This window comes from Chrysemys picta, chromosome 14 (genome assembly GCF_011386835.1).
Source record: "Chrysemys picta bellii isolate R12L10 chromosome 14, ASM1138683v2, whole genome shotgun sequence".
Taxonomy (NCBI): domain Eukaryota; kingdom Metazoa; phylum Chordata; order Testudines; family Emydidae; genus Chrysemys; species Chrysemys picta.
The window spans coordinates 41,622,826-41,642,867 of NC_088804.1; the positions used below are offsets into that span (position 1 = coordinate 41,622,826).

Genomic DNA, 20,042 nt, shown 5'->3' on the forward strand with positions numbered 1-20,042 from the left:
AGAATATAGCTAGGGAATTACTCTAATTTCTTCAGCAAAACTAAAAATGTGAATCTGAGAGCTGTGGGTGAAAGACTAGAGCATGAGTGCATTTCTAAGACAACAAAAGGATTTGCCCATTTGCCCACAGGTGGTTCTTGTGCCCAGGTTAGATTCCAGGTCATACAACACACACACGCACACACTGCATTAATTTAGAGTACACATCCTTTCCTGTTGGAAGGCTGTAGGTGGCTATCCAGAGTCCCACAGCACAGGCTGTTTCATATGGAGGTATTCAGGATTCAGCTGTCGGTTTAGCTCTGCATGTAGGCTTAGCACAATACGGGTTGAAGCAGGGCCGGCTCCAGGCACCAGCTTGGCAAGCAGGTGCTTGGGGCGGCCGCTCAGGAGAAGGACGGCCCGACCAGCTATTCGGCGGCAATTTGGCGGACGGTCCCTCACTCCCACTCGGAGCAAAGGACCTTCCGCCGAATTGCCGCCGCAGATCACGATTGCGGCCTTTTTTTTTTTCTTTTTTTTTTTTGGCTGCTTGGAGCGGCCAAAACCCTGGAGTCGGCCCTGGGTTGAAGCACAGGCCTTAGCCGAGGTGGGAGGGAGAAAGGCGGAGTGGGAGAAGGAAGAAAGGCAACGCCAGCGAAAAATCTTGTACACATTTTTTTAGTACATTCTGAGAAGCCTGACAGTTTGTGGTGAAGAGAACTCCAACCCAGAGCTGCACTGGCAGACTGCTTCAGTTTAGCAGCACAGCGCCCCATTCCCTAGAAACATGTGGCTCCCTGTAACACACAAGCGTCTGTTTTAACTGCTTAGACATGACAACACAAGCATACAAGGTGGTACCCCTGAGGAAAAATACCATTGCCCAACAAGTAATGCATGAGATGAACTTTTCAGCACTGTGTGGGAAACGGACTATTGGCGCTGTTAAAGCTCAGGATTTTCAACAGTGTATTCCCCAAACATGCAGCCAAAGAAAGGATCAATAAGAATACATCAGAATGGCACAGATAGCAATGGAGAGAATGGATTATGCCCCTGAAAGAAAGCACATGTCTTGGCTTTTCTTGTCCACAGCACAGCATGCATGAAGTGACTCGTTTTCCCCAGGGAGGCTGCAGCACATGAAATGCTGTAGTGCTTTGGAGTGTCAGTTCAAATGGTAGAGCATGGCCAGTGAGCAGAAGAAGGGGCAGCAGTACACAGATGAACCCACCCCTCTGTGGACAGGACAGGGTCAGAATCTAAGGACCACTTGCACATGGCAAGAGATTTCAGAGTGGGGAGGACACCAGCAGGTTAAGTATCCTGGCAGCTCAAAGGGGGAAGCAGCACAAACATACAGCAGACAAGGGGCAGCACAAGGAGAGTGGGCTGGAAGCCAGAAGAATGTGTTGTTGCAATGAAAGAGTGGGGAAAAATGAGCAGGTAGGACAGACATGAATGCAGGACAAGTACAGCAGAAGGAATAGGAGTGGGACCAAAACGGAGAAAGTCACATTACCGAGGGGGTCTACAACGAGGAAGAGGCTGATTCTGGTTGCATGGAATTTTATGCATAAGCTGCATAGCCAGCGATGCAAATGGATTACAGGATACCGCGAATGGAGATGGACGCCTGGCTTATCAGCCGAGTAAGTTTATGCCAAAAAGGAAACAGTGGAAGAAAATGAGAGAGGAAAAAAATGCAGCAACCTGTTCCAACAGAATGACACACAGAGAGGTGACTCCTCTCTGCCTCTAGAAAATAAACAGGGGAGATCTGTGATTACTTCCCACCCTATAAGAGAGAGGGGCCATCAATGGAAATTCATTTCCACACAAGCTAAACTGAAAGGTGTCCTAGACTTAAACTGTGCTGCGAGAAAGTGGAGTACGGGTAAATAATTGCTCTAAAGCCGGTCCGCCGCTCGTTCAGGGAAAGCCCCTGGCAGGCCGGGTCAGTTTGTTTACCAGCCACGTCTCCAGGCCAATAGGGGCTGCGGGAAGGGCGGCCAGCACATCCCTCGGCCTGCGCCACTTCCCGCAGCTCCCATTGGCCTGGAGCAACAAACTGCGGCCAGTGGGAGCTGCGATCGGCTGGACCTGTGGACGGGGCAGGTAAACAAACCAGCCTGGCCCGCCAGAGGCTTTCCCTGAACAAGCGGTGGACAGGCTTTGAGAACCACTGCTCTAAAGAGCACTAAATGAACCCTGATACGTTACAAAGTCAAATGACCTTCCAAACCAAAAGGCTGACCTGCAAATCATTATGCTTTCTGTCAGGCCCATGGATGTCAATGGAGCTATAGGGCCAGGCCCCAGTATTTTAGTTGTCTTTAAAAGGAATAACTCAGCTAAGAGGGTTTAACACTACCTCCTAGACTAGACACAGTTCAAATATCAGGATAATCCGCAGGTCTGGTTTAAACAAAGGAGACACCCTTTAACCAGAAGTGTGAAAAGGCATCTCAGCAAAAGTGGCCATTTACTGGTCCCCTGAGTAAGCAGCTAATGTAAAAATACAGCCCTTGATGTTAAACAGTAATAATTGAAAGTTACCGATATTCCAGCTTCCAGACTTCTTGTTTATTCTGAAGAACAGTGAGGAGAAATGGATGGGGGAGGAAACACTGGGTGGAAGCTCAACATGACTGACAGCCCACGCTCCTTCTCCCTACCTGGGAAGCTAGAGGCAGGACAGCCTGTGGATACAGCTGATGAGAGTTCTTACATCAAGAAGTGAGCCATCATGGACAGATTTTTGGTTCACAGATGCTCACCACCCCCTCTCACCAGCTATATATATTTAAATGGGATCTGAGCAGTGGTGTTTGCCAGTCTAACTACACTGTGTTACCATTATGGGGCCCAGCTAGAAATGAAGAAGCTCTGACATTCGCTCTCTCACTGGTTGCTAGGTGAGGACAGTTTCTGGACTATTTTAGTTAAGAAAGGGCCTATGCAGCACAGCCCTTCAGCTGCATGTATCACACTGAAGCCAGCAGCAGAAATGCAGACAAGTAACAGTTTCATACACAGATGCATTTCTGAATGAGCCAGCAATTTGCTTCTCACGGATTCCCTAGCCAGCTTAGCCACTTGTGACTAACAAGCCGTTCCCATGGGAGGTATTTCTAAACATCAGCAGCCAGTTAGGCAACTCAACAGTGCACATATTCCAGGAGGGGGGAAAAGTAGATGGTTTGGGTCATCTGATTCATCCAGTATTTCCAACCCAGTAATTAGCGTCACACAACATGTTTAAGGAGTAATATGAATGAGGCTGGAAAACAGTAGCACCTTTTAAAGCTCCGAGGCCAACGCCTGCTGACTTTACTCATGCTAACCCCATTCCCTACAGCAAGACTCCTCACGTGGGTAAAGCTGACTGGATTTGACTCTCTTCTCTCAGACAGGCCTTCAAAATCTAAAAGATCTGGGTGTTTAAATTCACCCCGAATTCTTTGCAACCACAGGCAAAGCAGCACTAGACTCCAGAGCCCCCAAGCACTCCAGGGAGGAGGTTCTGCGGTCTAGTGTTGCTTTGTAGTGCTTTGAGCAGAAGAACTGACACACAGAGGGGCTCTTAGGCGATAAGGCTGCTTCCTAACAAACATACTGAAGGAATTATTCACCACGGCTGGGAATGTAGCCCCCAGCACTGGGAACGCCATTCCTTTGTAAGGGGAGGGGGAGAAAGAAATAGTCAGGGGCCCTAAGAATGAGCATGGGATGTTCACGCCCCTCCCCAAAAATCCACCAGGGAGCTGCTGGGAGCTGCTGCCCGTGTCAGACACTGGGGTGGGGGATGAGCATAGGACAACCTCTCCTTTGGGATCTGAGAAATTTTGAGCAGGGCGTTGGACTACATGACCTCCTGAGGTCCCTTCCATCCCTGATATTCTATGATTCTATGAAATGGCCGACAGTCAAGGTCAGACACTTTGCCTGTCTTCCCTTACTGAAGCTGAGTGTTTCCCTGTGACGGTAGGGAAGTGCAGGGTGGGAGGGGGTCAGTGAAGGAGGTTGACTAGGATAGCTGGACAGAGGGGAGGGGAGGTGGGTGAGGGAATGCAGCATCGCCAACCCCAAGAGCTTAAAAATCATGATTCAAAGCCTCAAAATCATCCAATTAAAAAACAAAACAAAACAGAAAAATGGGATTTTTGTGGTTTGCCTTCTTGGTTCTGAATCTTTAGGGTCCTCTTGGGTCACATTTTCAAACTTCTCTCCATATTCTCACATGATCACCTGACTCCAGGAGCAGGGGCTGTAAGAACACCACTGCCAAATATTGTGGGAGTTGGAAACAACTGTAACTTACAAGTTCTTTACTTTTGACAAAATGCTTATTTCTTGTTTGTTTAATGTCTGTGTCTGGCCTGTCTTTAGAATGCTAGCTCTTTACGGCAGAGACTGTCTTTTCCTGGGTACACACCATAGGGTTTTAATTTGGTGGAGGGCTCCAGGTGCTTCTGTGATTTAATTACCACCACCTCCATCACACAGATGCAGTCGTAACAGCAGTGCTGAACCTGTGTGTGCAGTGATAGTAGTGTTAACTCTGCTTCTACTGCAATGATTAAGCAATGCTGAGGGGCCTCATGACTGAAGCCTCATTGCTACTAAACCATGCATCATTCATTCCCTTTTCCAGACCAAGTGAAGCTTGTGTTTGAGGCAGAGCACAGACTGGGGTTGAAATAGAAAAACGGAGGTTTAAAAGGCACCAGCAGATACTGCTCTGTCATTAGCTGCTGCTGCTAGACTGACAGGTGAACAGGCAGGTTAATGATCAATTCTGGACTGATGGATCTAAGGGCAGCAGTTTTCAGATTACCACACACTGGTTTTAAATTACATTCTGCCTGCTGAAGATTCCCTCTGCAGTTTCCATTCAATGTGGGATTCTTCTTTCCTTCCCATCTCAAGCAGCTGTGAAGCGTTGCTCTGCACTACATTGCATCTCAGAACTGGCTGGATCCATCCATACGTCCCATAATTTACCTCGGGGGTGTTGTGAGGCTAGTTAATATTGGTGAAGCATTCTGAATTCCCTGTGTTATAGATGCCAAAGAAGTGAAAATCTACATTATTAAATGCATTTTTTAAAAACTGAAACTGCTATTTTTCTCTTTACAATGGAATTTCTTAAGTGTTTTGGGGACCTTTTACTACACGAAGCTGCTGTTAAAATACTGTTGGAGGTGTGATTTTACATTAGTTTAGTCTGTTACGGTTTTCAACAGTGAAGCAGCAATACACATTACAATAAAATCAAAGGGATATGTAGTAGGCATAAGACCACACTGTGTGTATGCTGTATTGTCTCTGTATTTTTAGTTTATACTTGGTTACCAAGCTCCAGCCGTCTTTCAGCAACAGTAGAGTCTGTAAACAGGCTGAACAAAGCTTGCAAAGTGCACTTTGATCTTCTATTCTTACTACTATGACTTGGTCAGCATCTTGAACATGTATAAAAGAACCTTGCTTCTACAGATTCTGAACAAGACAGAGGAGAGTGGTGAAACTAAATGGGGGTAGGAAAAAAGTTTAGACTTGCCCTGAGCAATTGTCCTCAAACCCAACAAAACCTCAGACCGAGAGAAAATGCTCAACTGCACAGGAGGTAAAACATGAAAATTTTTTAGATTTAGTATAATCCCCACCTCACCCTTGTGGATTTCAAGAACGGGGCTTATTGCTACACCAATAAGTAGCGCTGGATACCTAACGTTACTTCAGACACTGCCAATTTTGATCAGAGCTTCTATGCTGTGTTCTGACCTAGGTTGCTCTGGGGGCTGGAATGAAACCAGAGTATTCTGAAGGTTTTATTAAAATATACCCCCTGATGATCCAGGATCTGGAAACTACAGCTGCACCTTCCAACTGCCAGAAGCCATGGTCTCAAGTGCAACAGCCTTAAATCTGCAAGTTAAATCAAACCGTTTCCAGTAAAACTTAATTTAAGGAGTTTTCCACTCTGAACTGTGCATTTCAAAGCAACTGTTCACAGCAATACCAATCCAGTACCCAGCATTTGTAGAGTGGGGATAATACACTGCACTTCTTACTTGCTTTGCTACATACACAATACGAACACACAGGAATACAACTCAGTCATTAAGAGTCTGGTGCCTTTGAGTCAGCTCCATGACTCAGGTAGCAGTTTATTGCAAAACCGCACCTGGGCCTCAGGAAGAGTACAGCCAAGAATTGCATTTCTGTAAGTCTCAATTGCTGCCCCCACCTCTCCCAACCTCACCACTCAGCTGGTTTCACATTACGGCTATTTTGGCCTTCAATATACTGCCTTCCTCTTCGGCCCTAACTTTCGTAGCCTCTCTGAGACCCTCCTATGCTTTATAAAGTTAAAGTTAGCAAATTTGTTTGGAAAACGCCAAACCTCTGTTTTCAGCACAATGAAGAGGTGCTCCAGACTGCAAGATTTGGCATTAGTGGGTGAAAGGTTGGTTTTATTCTCTTGGCCTCTTTCCACGCTGCCTTGGACGTAGCACGCAATATCGTATACTAGATATATTTGCATATAAATTGAAAACGTAGGTGCTTTAGATAACTTTTGGGTGTGGGAGCAGTTTAGACAAGAGTCTCAGGCTGCGGCTGCTCCCCCCAGCGTAGAGGTTGTAACATACACGTTTCAGGAGCTTTGGGCTCATGGCTAAGTTTGTTCTGTTGTTGTTTGAAAACATACATAAAGGCAATATACTTGATTAACTGCACGGGACCCTGGAACCAGGATTTTTGCTCCAGGAGACATTTTGAAACAGATAATTTAGAAAGGTTTAACACTGACCCTACTGTACCCAGGCTGTACATTTGAAAACAATGTTTGCAAGTAATATCTTCCATACACCCTGCCAAGAATGTTTAAGTAAGTGAACAAAACCCTGTGTGTGGTATTCTGAGTGCTTGGTTCTGAATCAAGGCAGGGTAATGTCACACTGGAGGAGTGGGGGGTGGGTTGCAAATAAGACAGGTCAAGAATGAAACGGATTATTTGCTCTCTTTCTGAATACATTAGCACTCTACACGCATTACATGCATCCAAACAAACTCAAGGAGTAGGCTGCAAGGAGGAAGTGCATGTGATCTGATCTGCTTCAACAGCACCCACTGCAACAGGATTCAGGGATCAGCACAGATGTCTCCTCAGCAAACGCACTCTCTTGCTGAAAATGAGGGAAGTTGCTCTGGTGGTAGCTAAAAAGGATGTTGCAATTTAATGCACTAGTGGACGGAAAATAGGTGGTTTGGAAATCGCCTGGGGAACGGGCAGAGGTAGCAAGATCAGGGCTGAAGGGAGGAGGACATGGACACAGAGAAAAGAAACAGCGGAAAGGAAAAGAATAGGTCTTCACTTAGGCTGTGTCTACACTGTGCACCTTACAGCTGCCACACAGCTGTGCATTGTAAGGTACACAGTGTAGTTGTTCTTTGTTGGCAGGAGAGAGCCTGCCGACAAAATAAACCCATCCCCTACGAGGGGCGACAGCTTTGACAGCGGGAGAGCTTCTCCCGCAGACAAAGCACCGTCCACACTCGAGCTTTTTGTCGATAAAAGTTTTGTTGGTCAAAGGTGTGTTTTTCACACCCCTGACCGACTAAAGTTTTACCAACAAAAGTGCAGTGTAGACATAGCCTAAGTGCCACTCCTAAAAGACAAACACCTGCCTAAGTAGTTCTCACCCTGCACAGGCACACAAGGGCAGGCACACACAGAAAACACCTATTCAACAATACCGAATAATGGCTGCTACCAACCAGCACTGAGGCACCCAACTGTAGTTCAAAGTCACCTTCAGTTTAGAAGATAAAACCGAGATCTGAACAAACAATGGCTACTGCAAAGAGTATTCACACCTACTGCCAAACAAAATGCACAGTAGTTACTTTACACAGCAAAGCTGGAATAGAAGTCTTTGAGAAGATACCATCAGACACACGGTGGCAAAAAAGACAAGTCTAGAGCTCAAAGAGTAAATATCACTACAAATCCATGCAACAGGGTCACCACTTTCTGTTTCAACTTTGAGAGAGAGAAATGCCCCTCCAGCAGCAGGAGGAGAGAAAGACCTGTCCTCAATTTCGGTTCTCGCATATTTAGGACTGAATTTCACACACAGACAAAAACATCCTCAAAAACACCCAGAACAATAGGTACTGCACTCCAACAAACTGGGCTGCATTATGCAAATGAACTGAGGTCAACTGTGTGGCTGGCTTTGTTACCTGAGATGTTGCAATCCTACTTCTCACAACAGCTGAAATCAAAGTTGGGAAAAACCCCTTCCTTCTCTCCCCCCCCCAGTATTCAGACAAGCAGAATCCTTCCAGAGAGAAACAGTGAGGATGGCTCATGGATGTTGAGTGTGTGTGCTGGAAGACCCACTGTGAGACATCAAAGACTTTCAGTGGCTTGCTAGCCAGCATTTGAGTGTGCATTGCCAGATGTGTGTGATTAGATAAGTGTCTACCTGGCCACACGTGTGTATAAATTGGGGATTTGGGGGCACTCATCTGGGAATGCATAAACTAAGTGGGCAACACGGTACACAAACAAATATGTTGCTACTAATCTACTGAAAGTCAGACCCTAAAATGGGACAAGACTCAAACCGTGCAGCCGAGTGCAATTCCCCGATGGCAGAGGTGGCGGGGGAAGGAGAATGACAAGACAACAAGCCTTTTCCATTTCAAATGTCTGATTCTATGAGTAAAGAAAAAACACAGCATGTTCTTGCTAAGAATCTTACTCGCACTGCACTATCTACCTGAAACTCCCTGCCCCCAGCCAATGACTGAGTCACTTCCTCTCCTTGTCTCTCAGACAGGTTGTTAGAAACTCACCCACACTTTCTCAGTACATGAAGGGTGTCATTTAAATGCACTGTTGTGAGACTGAATTACCATTTTGCAGCCCCTGCTCCACTTCCTGACTGACACAGGGTGGCCATTTTGCTGTCTGTGTCAGTGCCCGTTCAGCAGCGCCCCAGCTACTCAGATGACACATGACGAGGAGCGAAACTTGACATTTCCCATCCTCTTTGCCAAGGACCAACTCTGCAGGAGAAGGTGTATCCTGAGGAGGCGTCAGTCTCATGATTGCAAAGGGGTGGAGTCAAAGGTTGCTGGCAGCGGGGAGGAGCTGCAAGACAGGGTGGGCAAGCGGCCTCCAGGCAGCAATAAAATGGGGCTAGGGAAGAATCTTGTGTGCAGATGCTGCTAACAGCAGGGCCATCAGACCCCCTCATCTGCTTGTCCTCTGCTCAGATTACAGGCTGGCTGCAGGACCTAGGCAGGATGTTGATGGACGACAGAAAGAGCCAAGCTTCTTTTTCACATCCCAAGAGGAGTTTGGAGAACTCCAAAAAATAGCCTTGTCTTGTAAACTGAGACAATTACTTCTTGACACCATTGGAAAATTAATGCAGAGCTCCACAGTGACATTTGAATAGTCATTGTTATGATTCCATTATCCTTGAAATAGCTACAATGAACATCTGACTCCCCTTTCCCCGCAAATACACTGTTTGTTTGAGAATGTAAATGTTCAAAGGCAGCAGTGAAGGTTCCAACACCAGACGTAACTCTCTTCCCCTCAGTAGCCCTGGCCACGCTGGTCACAGACTCCTAAACTCATTCAAGTCGGACATAGCCTAGGACACGGGAAATAATCAGATGGTCACCCAGCCAAGTACTTTCCAGACCCCAAACTGCTTAGTTTTGAAAATGAGTCAAGATCACACCTTTTCAGAGCAGTAACACTATCTGTTCTCAAGTGACCAGGGGCTGCTCTCTCTCTTCCAATGTACTGTGACCTCGATCACATATTCATTCTGTGATGTATTTACTCATCAATATGCCAAGAATGCAGAAATGACGATTCATATCTAGAAATGGCAATCAATTTGAGTTACACTTTAACAAGATAAACTAACTTTTCAAAACTCTCTCTCAGGACAGGGAGTTCTGCAACTGAAGAAACCTGCCATTCAGCACAATGAAACTCACAGAAATTCGACTCTATCCCCAAGCAAACCAAACATTATTTATTAACCAATTGACAAAACTGTGCTAGCAATTTGGCTCAGATAACCCTTGGATACCTTTTAAAACCAGCCTTACAAACTTTTAATCCAAACAAAATCAGTCAATAGCGCAGTATACTGACCATGTGACACAGACTATACCTGTCATATCGGACTCTGACCCTTATATTTAACTTGGGGAAAATAAATGCAAAAGGCCCTAATCACATTGTATAGAGGTGGAGTTGTATCCTCCTGATGATTAGATCCCCAGAACCTTGTGATATATAAGACTAGTCCCACAGTTCAATTACATGTGAGGGGTTAAGAGAAAATTAAAATGGAAAACCCCTCCTAGTACCTGTTACGGTACAAGCAGGGGCCTTGTGCAATCTGGTCTTAACTCAGACAACAGGGGTTTTCATCCTTTCCTTGGAGTTTAACCCACAGTCTAGCAGACGTCACTGTCAAGGAAGTTTCCCTGCTACTCCCTTTACCCGTTTCATCTTCTTAACACTATACTGACCATTGGACTATCTTAATCTCCTCTCCCTCTCCGGTGATTTTGCCTTTCAGTCACTTGCCGACTTGCCTCACCTCAGACTTCTTAGTCATCCACCTGAATTATACTGGTTTAGTTTGTAATGTTAATAATTTTTGCTGCTTTTCTCTGATCTCCTTCCACAGTCTGTACTGATTTCTGATGCTGAAGTGACAAGAACGGTACACAGCATTTCAAGTGCAGACCGTACACAATGTTTCCTCAGTGCCGTATGATCTGTGATGGCATGTCTTATGCATGGGCAGCCAAAAGCTATATTGGCTTTGCTTTCCATTATACATTGCAACCCCATAGCCAACCTGTGATCCCCCTGCTAGTCTGACTACTTGCCCACGCTCCCATGCAGCTTGTAGGTTATTTTCCCCAAATGCACTAACAGGCATTTTTACAGACAGAATCATTTTATTTCCTGCTCATATTTCTAAGTTCTTTTGATCCCTTTGTACTATTTTCTCCATCCCCAATGGTTCTTGACACATCTCCCAATTTTGTATTACTTGCAAATAAAGTAGCAAGCTAATCTCTTCTTCTAGACCATTAATAAAGATGTTACATAAAACTGGGGCAAAAATTGCCCAGCTGAAGAAATCACTTCTCCACCCCCAACTCTATCTATTGTCATTTATTTATGCTCTTTCAACCAGTTTTACATTTGACAGTACAAATATTCAAGGCAATCTGAATTACCTTTTCACCTTTAAGACAGGATGGTCCTGTATCAAAAGTGTTAAAGTCAAACTACAGTAGAGTGTGTGTAGACATGTGCACATATACCTATTATCCTTCAGATTTATTATATAGACACACACCAATGTTATTATCAAATAGATTTTTAGGATGACTATTTGTCCCAGTATTTAACAAATTCCAACTGTGAGACTCAGTACTTCTTCCTCACCAGTCTAAGTCTCAGTTGATGAACTGGTTTAACTAGTAGCTGAATAGGATTGATCACTAACCAGCCACAGGAAGAAGTGTGTCTTTTATAATCCTTTTGTTTGATTAAATTAAATTTATTACTAAGATCAGACCTGATCTTACTCCATTCCACCCTTGATATAAGACTGAACACAGCACAATGTTCCCATGGAGGTTTAAATAATACAGAAAAAAACCATACAGTCACCTAAGGACAGTTTTTGCTAGGGTAAAATGCACTCTCCATTTCCCCAGCTCCAGAGTCCACACTGAGGTGGTGTGGTGTGCTCATATTCCCTTACCTGTATCCGAGTCTTTTTGATCTCCATTTGTTCCAACAGTGAAAGGCAACTTCCGTTTCGTAGCTCTCTCTTTCACCTCTTTGCCGCCATCACTCCGGTCCAACTTTGGAGTCTTGGTTAGGGAAACTTTATCTTTATCCTAGAAAGGAAGGAGAAAAGATTTCTCAAGAGTCTCTCCCAAGGCTTCTGTCTCCACGGACCTTTTGTGCCTGAGTTCAGGTTTTTACAATATTTAGACTGAGCCACTGCAATTACCCAGAAAAAACGATCTTCTGTCACAGAGGGGTTTTCCTTTTCCTACAACAGATCAAACAGGCCTCACTTGTCATGCTTTCTTGAAGAATACGTTGCTGATGAAGTGGCTAGAATGGTATGTATTGAGTCTTTGGTGCCATTCCTTCAGCTGGTTGCTTCACAAGGGCATATGTCTAGATCTTTTTGTAGAGAGGAAGGAATAAATACATTTTTGGTGGCAGAAATAGCCTCCCACCTCTCTCTGTCCCCAAACTACCTGCATCACAGCAACCTCTCTTCTGGCTGAAGGCCGGATCTCCAAACTACTCAGTGCTGCTCTGTGCAACAGCTAGATGGGGGCACTAGATAGGAAGTCTCTTCCCTGGGGCTGAGCCAGCTGCCTCTGAACCACATACAGCCCCACAGAGAGAGAGGCACTGATCCTGGGAGACCCATTGGGATTCACTCCTACCTCACCTTCCTGCAGAGCAGCAAGTTGCACTGCTACCAGACCATCAGCCCAGCAATAACCTATTTACGTTTCTTAATTAAGCTTGAGGAATCAGCCACCATTGTTAAAACATGGAAGTAAACACAATAACAAAAGATCAATGTCACTATGTTTGTGCAGTGAATGTAACAACGTGCTCTCACTCTCATAGACAGGCTTGGAAGGATTTGATTTTTATTAGTAAATGTCGACGAACCATTTTACTGTACACACAAACCAAAGAAAAAATATTTCCATCGATGATCATCAAAATGTACAGATAGGCCAAGAAAGAAAAATGCTGCGTGAGAAATTCTTAGAGTTTGATTTAAGGATATTTCCTTTGGCTATTTTGACATGTGATGTGGACAATTTGTGTTTTAACAATTATACAGCTTTAACTTTTTGAATCTCAAGGTCATTAAATAATTATCTGCCCCCCGACCCCCGAATTTCCTGCAACTATAAAAATGTAAATGATAAACATTGAAAAAATGCTTAAAACCCATATTTTTCCTCAACTGAACATTTAAATCGATAATACATTTTAAAAATGCTTAAAAATAAACACTGATGTTCCTCAAAATTATCAACAAATAAAAATCGAATTCTGCCAACCCTATCTGTGCATTATAGTACACAGGAAGGCAGAGTTCAGTCACTTTGCCAACGAGTCCTGGTATGCTACCAGACCCAAACGCCAAAATGCGTTGGGCATTGCAGGAGAGCAAGGCAGACCTAGCTGGCAAATGGACACCATGCTGTGGTGTGAAATTAGCAGCCCCATTTACAGTCAAGATGGAGTTATTACATTAGCGCTTTCTGTTGTGGGGCTAGAGGATCTGAGTGAGAGAGAAAAACAGGAAGTGCTAGTGGCAAGCTAGGTTTTTTGGGGGGAGTTTTTGAGCAAAACTCCCCCTGTAGTAGTTAGGGTTTTCTAACCCTCATGAGAGTGACAGTGCACAGAGCTCACCATGGGTGCGGTGAAAACCTTCCCACTAAGAAACAAAAACCATATTAAAGCCCTTCCTTCTCCGTACTGAGCTGAGGGCTTTTCCCTGTCGCGTGCAATGTTTCCAAAACAAGTCTGTAGAATATTCTGGCAGTTGATAAGCCAGCTAAAGTTACTGACTGTTTAAGGGATCAGTACTCCAGCAAGACAAAACGCACTTAAACGGTCTGTTCTGTACATATCAGCATCAAAAATCATATTGCAATTCCCGAGCACAGCCCTTTGGGAGATGTGCTCTCCATCATAAAGCAAAACAGCCCATGTGACCTGTCTGCTGTAGATCTCACATCTAAATTTCCCACCTCCCCTAGTTATCTCAGATTCTCCATTATAACCAGTGATATCCTAGTTAATAATGCACAACAACAAACTATGTTTCTGGCTTGGTGTTTGTGTGGGGAAAGAGGATGGGGGGAGGGGTTTTCTATTTCAGCTCTCCTCTAAAGAAAGAGGTCAATGCACGTCTCAGTCTGAACAGCTTGAAACATCTGCTCGAATCATAAGCAGTTAGTTGGCCAAGTTCAGTAACTTGGGAGCCTGCAGATAACAACCTCTGCCCTGCAGCTACCAAGAATGAGGATGGGAGGCTCAAGTCACATGGATAAGCCAGCCAGTTAAAAATACATTGGTGTTTTTCCCTCCCAGGACTATACTCACTAATGAGCACAGAAATACGCTGAATTTAAAAACAAAACCAAAAAAGAACACACACACCAGAAACAACTGTTGGTGTATGGCATTCCAGGGAGAATTCCTGCTTTTCCTCCCATTTCTTTGCGTTCCTCCAGCGAAACAACCACAGTTCCTGCAAACTTCTTTCTCACAATCACAACTGATCTCACACACAGGGACAGACAAGCATCTGCACTGTGCACCAATGGCTCCCCATTGTGCTGCTGCTTCTGCGTGCCAGGAAGCAGAGGCAGCAGCACTGGGTGAGCAGTTCATGCGCTGACCCCTCCGAGCTGAGACCTCAGACTGCCTCTTCTCCCCCAGGAGTCTGCACATTTCTGCTATGAAACGTCCTCTCCCAAAGCTCAGCGCAGCTCTCCTCACGCCACCCCCTGAAAGCCCTGTTCACTCACCACATCCCAGCTTGCCACCCGCATCCCTCCCCCATATTCCCATTTGACCAGCCCGCCTCTCTGGGGTCTCAGCCGCCATGTGCAGTCTGCCAACATTCCTCATTTACTTACACGTGCCATTTCAAAACCACACACAGAACTACATACAACGTACCAACCCTATATTAATCATTGAACTACACACCCGAATAAAGACAGTCGGAGTTCAAGGGTGGCTGCTTGCTGATCAGGATGAGGGTGTGGTTATGTGGGTTGTGCTGTGGTGTAGATGACATCAAGAAGAGCTGAGTGGAGTGGAGTATAGATGAGTGGTTGAATGATTTAACTTCTTAATTCCTGGCTTCTTGGGTTCTGTAATCCAGCAATCTTCACTCAAAGTGTACAACGTTTTTGTTAGGGGATTATATCTCTCACACATGCAGGGAAGGGAAGACAGCTGCTGGGGGAAGCACTGGTTTCCAAGGGAAGCAAACCAATGATTGCCTTGTGTGTTCCTTGCTTATTTGTTGTGGTGTTGAGATATTACGGGACTTGGGGCTTTTTTTAAGCTGTCAGGTGGGAGCAGATGACACTGGAGTAGCAATTAATAGTGGAGCAGTCAGGAGAAAATAGGTTTGAGGAAGGATTTAAGCATATGTCTACACAGCAGCGTGGCGCGTCCGTGCGGATAGATGGATGCATGCAAGTTCTGCTCCAGTGAGTGCACAAAACATAGCAGTGTGGCCGCAGTAGCACGGGTAGTGGCTCATACTAGCTGCCCCAGTATGTACCCAAAGGGTCAGGCAGGACTGGATTCAGGCAGCTAGCCCAAACCGCCGCCTGTGTTACCATGCCACATCACTACTGTAAGTGCACTAGCTTGAGCAGAGCTAGTGCAGGTCTGTTCACCCGCAGTGCGAAGCACTCTCACAGCTGCTGGGTAAACATACCCCAAGCTGGTACAAGGCTATATGTCGGTACTTCAGTATGAAGGGAAACATATGGCTGTTTAAGATCTATGTGTAAATTACCTTTCCTTTCGATTTGAGAAACTGGTTTACTCAAATCTAGTGTAATATATTTTAAATCTGCAGCATTGCTTTCAAAGCAAAGCCAAATTGTCAATTTATTAACAAACTTATGTTTCTAGCTGTTATCAAAAGCTAGACCTTAAATCTTGTTTAGCCTTACTTTTAAAAATCTACTAACTAAAATAGTCTTAATATTTTAATTAATGTGAGATAACTGCAAGAAACCCAGACAAATGAATCTAACAGAAATTCCCTTGCCAGCCCCCTCCCTCCACCACCAGTCATGCTGTTTGTATCAGACTTGTAAGATCCTGGCAAATAGCTTATTGTGCCAGCACAGTCATAAGACTATGTCGTCACTGTGTGGACATTGCTCCTTCCTCCTTCTTAGTTTTAGTTTTATCGGGCACAGGCTCAACATGCAGCTTAGAAAAACTTTACTCCAATCAGCTCATTTTATTTACTGGTTCCTAAGTTGTCGCCAGTTTCACCATCCTAGTGGCATGCAATATTAAAGCTGCATTAAAAATGCTAGGCCTCTGTGATATATGTTCCAACCACAATATTAGGACCTTACAAAATGGATTTAGGAGCCAAGGATTTTTTTTTTTTAAATTAAGCTCCATGACCCACATCTAACAGCTCTCCAGCATGATCTCTTGCTGTACCAAAGACTGCCTCTGCTTTTGTGGTTAGATGGAGCCAGTAACAAACCTTCAGAAGAGGGAGTGTATTACTTAACATTTGGAACTAGAAAAAGGAGAGTCTTGTTCAAGATAAGAAACAGAGAGCTTTTCCTCATTGCAGAAGTTATCAGGGTGCCAGAAAAAAATTCAGAGCAGCCAAAATAAATACATGACCATTTTGTTTAAATGTTCGGCTTGGAAATACTTTTGTCTTATTTTCTGACTCGTGGATAAAAATAGTTTGCAACAACAAATGATGCCACGTTTTGTGCCAGCTACTATGCTGAACAGATCAGGAGCCTCACACGGTCAGAAACAGGTATTAGTTCATCTGTCATGGGGGGAGGGAGGAAAAGATACAGCCAGGGATGACTGGCAAGCACCAGGTCACAACCAGAGCTACTAGATTATTCCTTAGTAATCCATTCAAATCAACAATCCAAAAGCACAGTGAGCAACCCCAGGTCTGCAGTTTTATTACAAGGAGGGCAGTTTGCCCTTTTCACTCTCCAGAGACACCCACGTTGACATGGCAGCTCAAATACTAACACAGCAGTGCTATAATGGGTTAACCGGGCATCTTCTTTACATGTAAGTGAGTCTCAGAATGAAGGCCTGCTGACATCCCCTGGAAAACACTATTTAGAAACATTTATATTCATTCTTCGGCCCAACCATTTCAGACATCCACATGCCCTCATTTGCTAGGGTTCAGGACAATCTCATAAAAATAGAAAAGGCTGCATGCAAGTTTCTCTTCTCCTACTGCTTAATTCTTAAGGCACAACTTGAGTGTTGTGTCGCAACTGCTCAATGTAGCAATGATGGCGCAAGCCAAGTGAGTTCAATTTCTTTTCTTAGCACAAATCAGAAACCTGCAGCACTTCTGACTTCTCTGAAAGCAGGTTGGAAGCTGGTTTCTAGTCCCCTAGTCAGGGTCCCAAGCTGCCAGTTTGGAGTGGTATCACTTCTCAGTAAGATGTATACCTGCTGCGGGAGGGACAAGAAACACCACTTGTAACTGACATTTTTAAGATGACACCTTTGTGGCTCACTCACTCCTGGGCAGCAGCAGTTTGTACATTTCATACTTTCACAGACTAGGCAGGGAAATGCAGATAATTTTCCTTTATGCATAAAGAGGCTACAAATAATCTTTTCCTACACCTTGATTTATGGGCCAGAGAACTGGTTAAACCCTTGACACTGGAAGTTGAGATTTCCTACATACAAAGCACTTATGCAAAAGGCATTAGAGTTCCCTGTTGAGAGCTTTAGAATGCTAGCAACAAGGGGCCAACTGAACTTCATACAAAATATAGGATTCTTTCATTGTCTGAAATCTTAAAATAGATTTCAGTGGGAGAAAACCCATAGTGCTCTCTGATGCCGGGAAAGTACTCTTCCTGCCAGTGAAACCTAGTAGAAAATGCAAGCTGACAGTGTTGCTGGACTTGCATCATCACTTCAAAGTTCTGTTGTTGCCCTTATGTTAGTTTAAATAAATAACCATTTTAAATTGATACTTTAGAAACCTAATTTCATACTCACGTTTTCAAACGACAACATGGCAAATTAATCTGAAAATTACTCTTGTGAAAATATTCAAAACATTCCCCTATTCAAAATGTATGGTCTAAACTAGTCAATGATGCCTTGCTTACAAATTAATACAGTACACTGATAAGTGAGTTCTTGGATTTGGGTACAAGCACACCCTGAACTATTGACACCACCACTCATGCACTACTTAGAACTGCACTAAAGTTGCACTTTCACTGTATAGTTCACAAAACTGACCCACTTTCCAATCTCTTATGCAAAGATTTGCATTACCAGATGATGGAAATCCCCAAAGCCATTTGTGCTCCAAACTGGATCAATAGTATTTCAGATTGCAACACTAAAGACAAATAAGCAATGATGAACAAAAACAACATTTACAAACTGGACTGGCCACACCAAGTCTTTTCTGAACTGCACCAACGCATCAATTCAGGGAGGGAAAGGTGTCTCCTGTATCACAAAAAATAAAAACATAAAGAGCAAATGCCTTGACAAAGGATGTTTAGCCACATGTTTGGAATGACAATACTCAATCCAATTCATATCAGGTTAGTTGTTATTTGTATTGTGGTAGTGCCTAGAGGCCCCAACCAAGATTGGGGCCCATTGCGCAAGGCACTCTACTCACACATAGCCAGACAGTCCCTGTCTACAATCTAAATAGACAAGCAAGGCAAATGGTGGGAGGAAGGGGGAACCTTTTACAAATGGGGAACCAAGGGACAGAGGGAGTAGGTGACTTGCCCAAGGACACACAGAATATACTGGCATAGCTGAGAACTGAGTCTAGCTCCCAAGTCCCAGTCGAAAGCGGTAACAATAAGACCATGCTTCTTTCTTTTCCAGGGCCAAAATACAAACACAAAAGCACATGTGGAAACAGAATGGCTGTTTTTAAAAAAAACATGCTATTTGCTGCAGCGCTAGTGAACACAAGTAAAATTTTCAAAAGCACCTAAGAAACTTAGAAGCCCAAGTCGCATTGTTAAAAGTGACATAGCTGCTTAGGTATCAATGTCTCATTAAACGTCAATGGGACTTTGTCATATAGGAGGCAAAGTCTCTTTTGAAAATGGGACTTAGGCTTCAAGAGCACCGAAGAGACTTAGAAAACTTTACCTCACAGCTAAGAGGAGATCACTTAGTTAGTCTCATATGTCCCCAGTTTCTCCCCTCCAACCACTGCTTTCCAGTCCTTACCCACTTGTGGCTGGGTGACTTCAGCTAAGTCTGAAGAGACTCCTTTCAAAGGCCATCTCTGCTGTGGCCTAAATTGGTTGTGAAGGTCACTGTGGAGCAAACTGGTGCACTCTCACCATGGCCTGTGGAACGGAGCGGTTGTGGTAGAATTCCCCATCACTGGCACTTTTTAAATGGAGATCGGATGTTTTTCTTAAAAAAGAGGCTCTACTTCATGCTCAGCTATTGGACTCGAAGCAGGAATTAATCAAGGATAGTCCTATAGCCTGTGTTATGCAGGAAGTCAAACCAGATGATCGCAATGGTCTCTTCTAGTCTTAAAATCTATAAATCTATGGAAAACATGGCCGTTCCTCTAATGCAGCCTCAGACCTTAATCTATACAAATTGTTAGTGCCCAGGAAGCTGGGGTGTAAATCTACCTCGCCCTAACTGCCTGTGTGGATCCTGCTGTTGTGCACTGAAAGTTCCCTAATGCACTTTGATCTACCCCGCTTTGAAGCAGGAAGTCTGGAATGGGGATCTGTAAAGACTACGTGAGGAACTGTCACATCCAGGCTGTCTCTAAGGTCTGGTCTATACCTAAAACTTAGGTCAGTCTAGCAATGGCACTCAGGGATTTGACAACTTCACACCTCGAGAGATGTAGTTAAGCCAACCAGTGCCCCACAGTCACTGCCAGATTGATGGAACAATTCTATTGACCTAGCTACTGCCTCTCAAGGGGGTGAATTTACAACAACAGAAATACCATTGTAGCACTTGCAGTGTAAACAAAGCCTATGTCTTGCAGATTCTTTCTCAGTAACATCTCTAAGATATAGCTTTTCCTATCCACACAGGTAAAATGCTCATCCAGGCTCATCATCTTGCACCTTGATTACTAGAACATCCTTCTCTCTGACCTTGACAAACACAATCTTCTACTGCTCATATCCATGTA

At 44.3% G+C, this 20,042-nt stretch overlaps 1 protein-coding gene across 12 annotated transcripts in view; it reads right to left on the bottom strand.

The window, feature by feature from the left end:
* ANKRD11 (ankyrin repeat domain containing 11) overlaps positions 1–20,042 on the bottom strand; it is a 211,996-nt gene that overhangs the window by 32,512 nt on the left and 159,442 nt on the right. For 9 of the 12 annotated variants that reach the window (XR_010592680.1, XR_010592678.1, XR_010592679.1 and 6 more), the window contains one exon: positions 11,817–11,955. The exons of 1 other annotated variant lie outside the window; for it this stretch is intronic. Coding sequence is in view for 7 of the 11 variants with exons in the window: in XM_065567657.1 (XP_065423729.1) it covers positions 11,817–11,955 (139 nt within the window). In the remaining 4 variants the exon portion in view is untranslated. Of the gene's footprint in view, positions 1–11,816; positions 11,956–12,071; positions 12,251–20,042 lie in introns of all 12 variants that reach the window. 2 more of the 12 variants (XM_065567656.1, XM_065567658.1) reach the window with 1 other exon arrangement.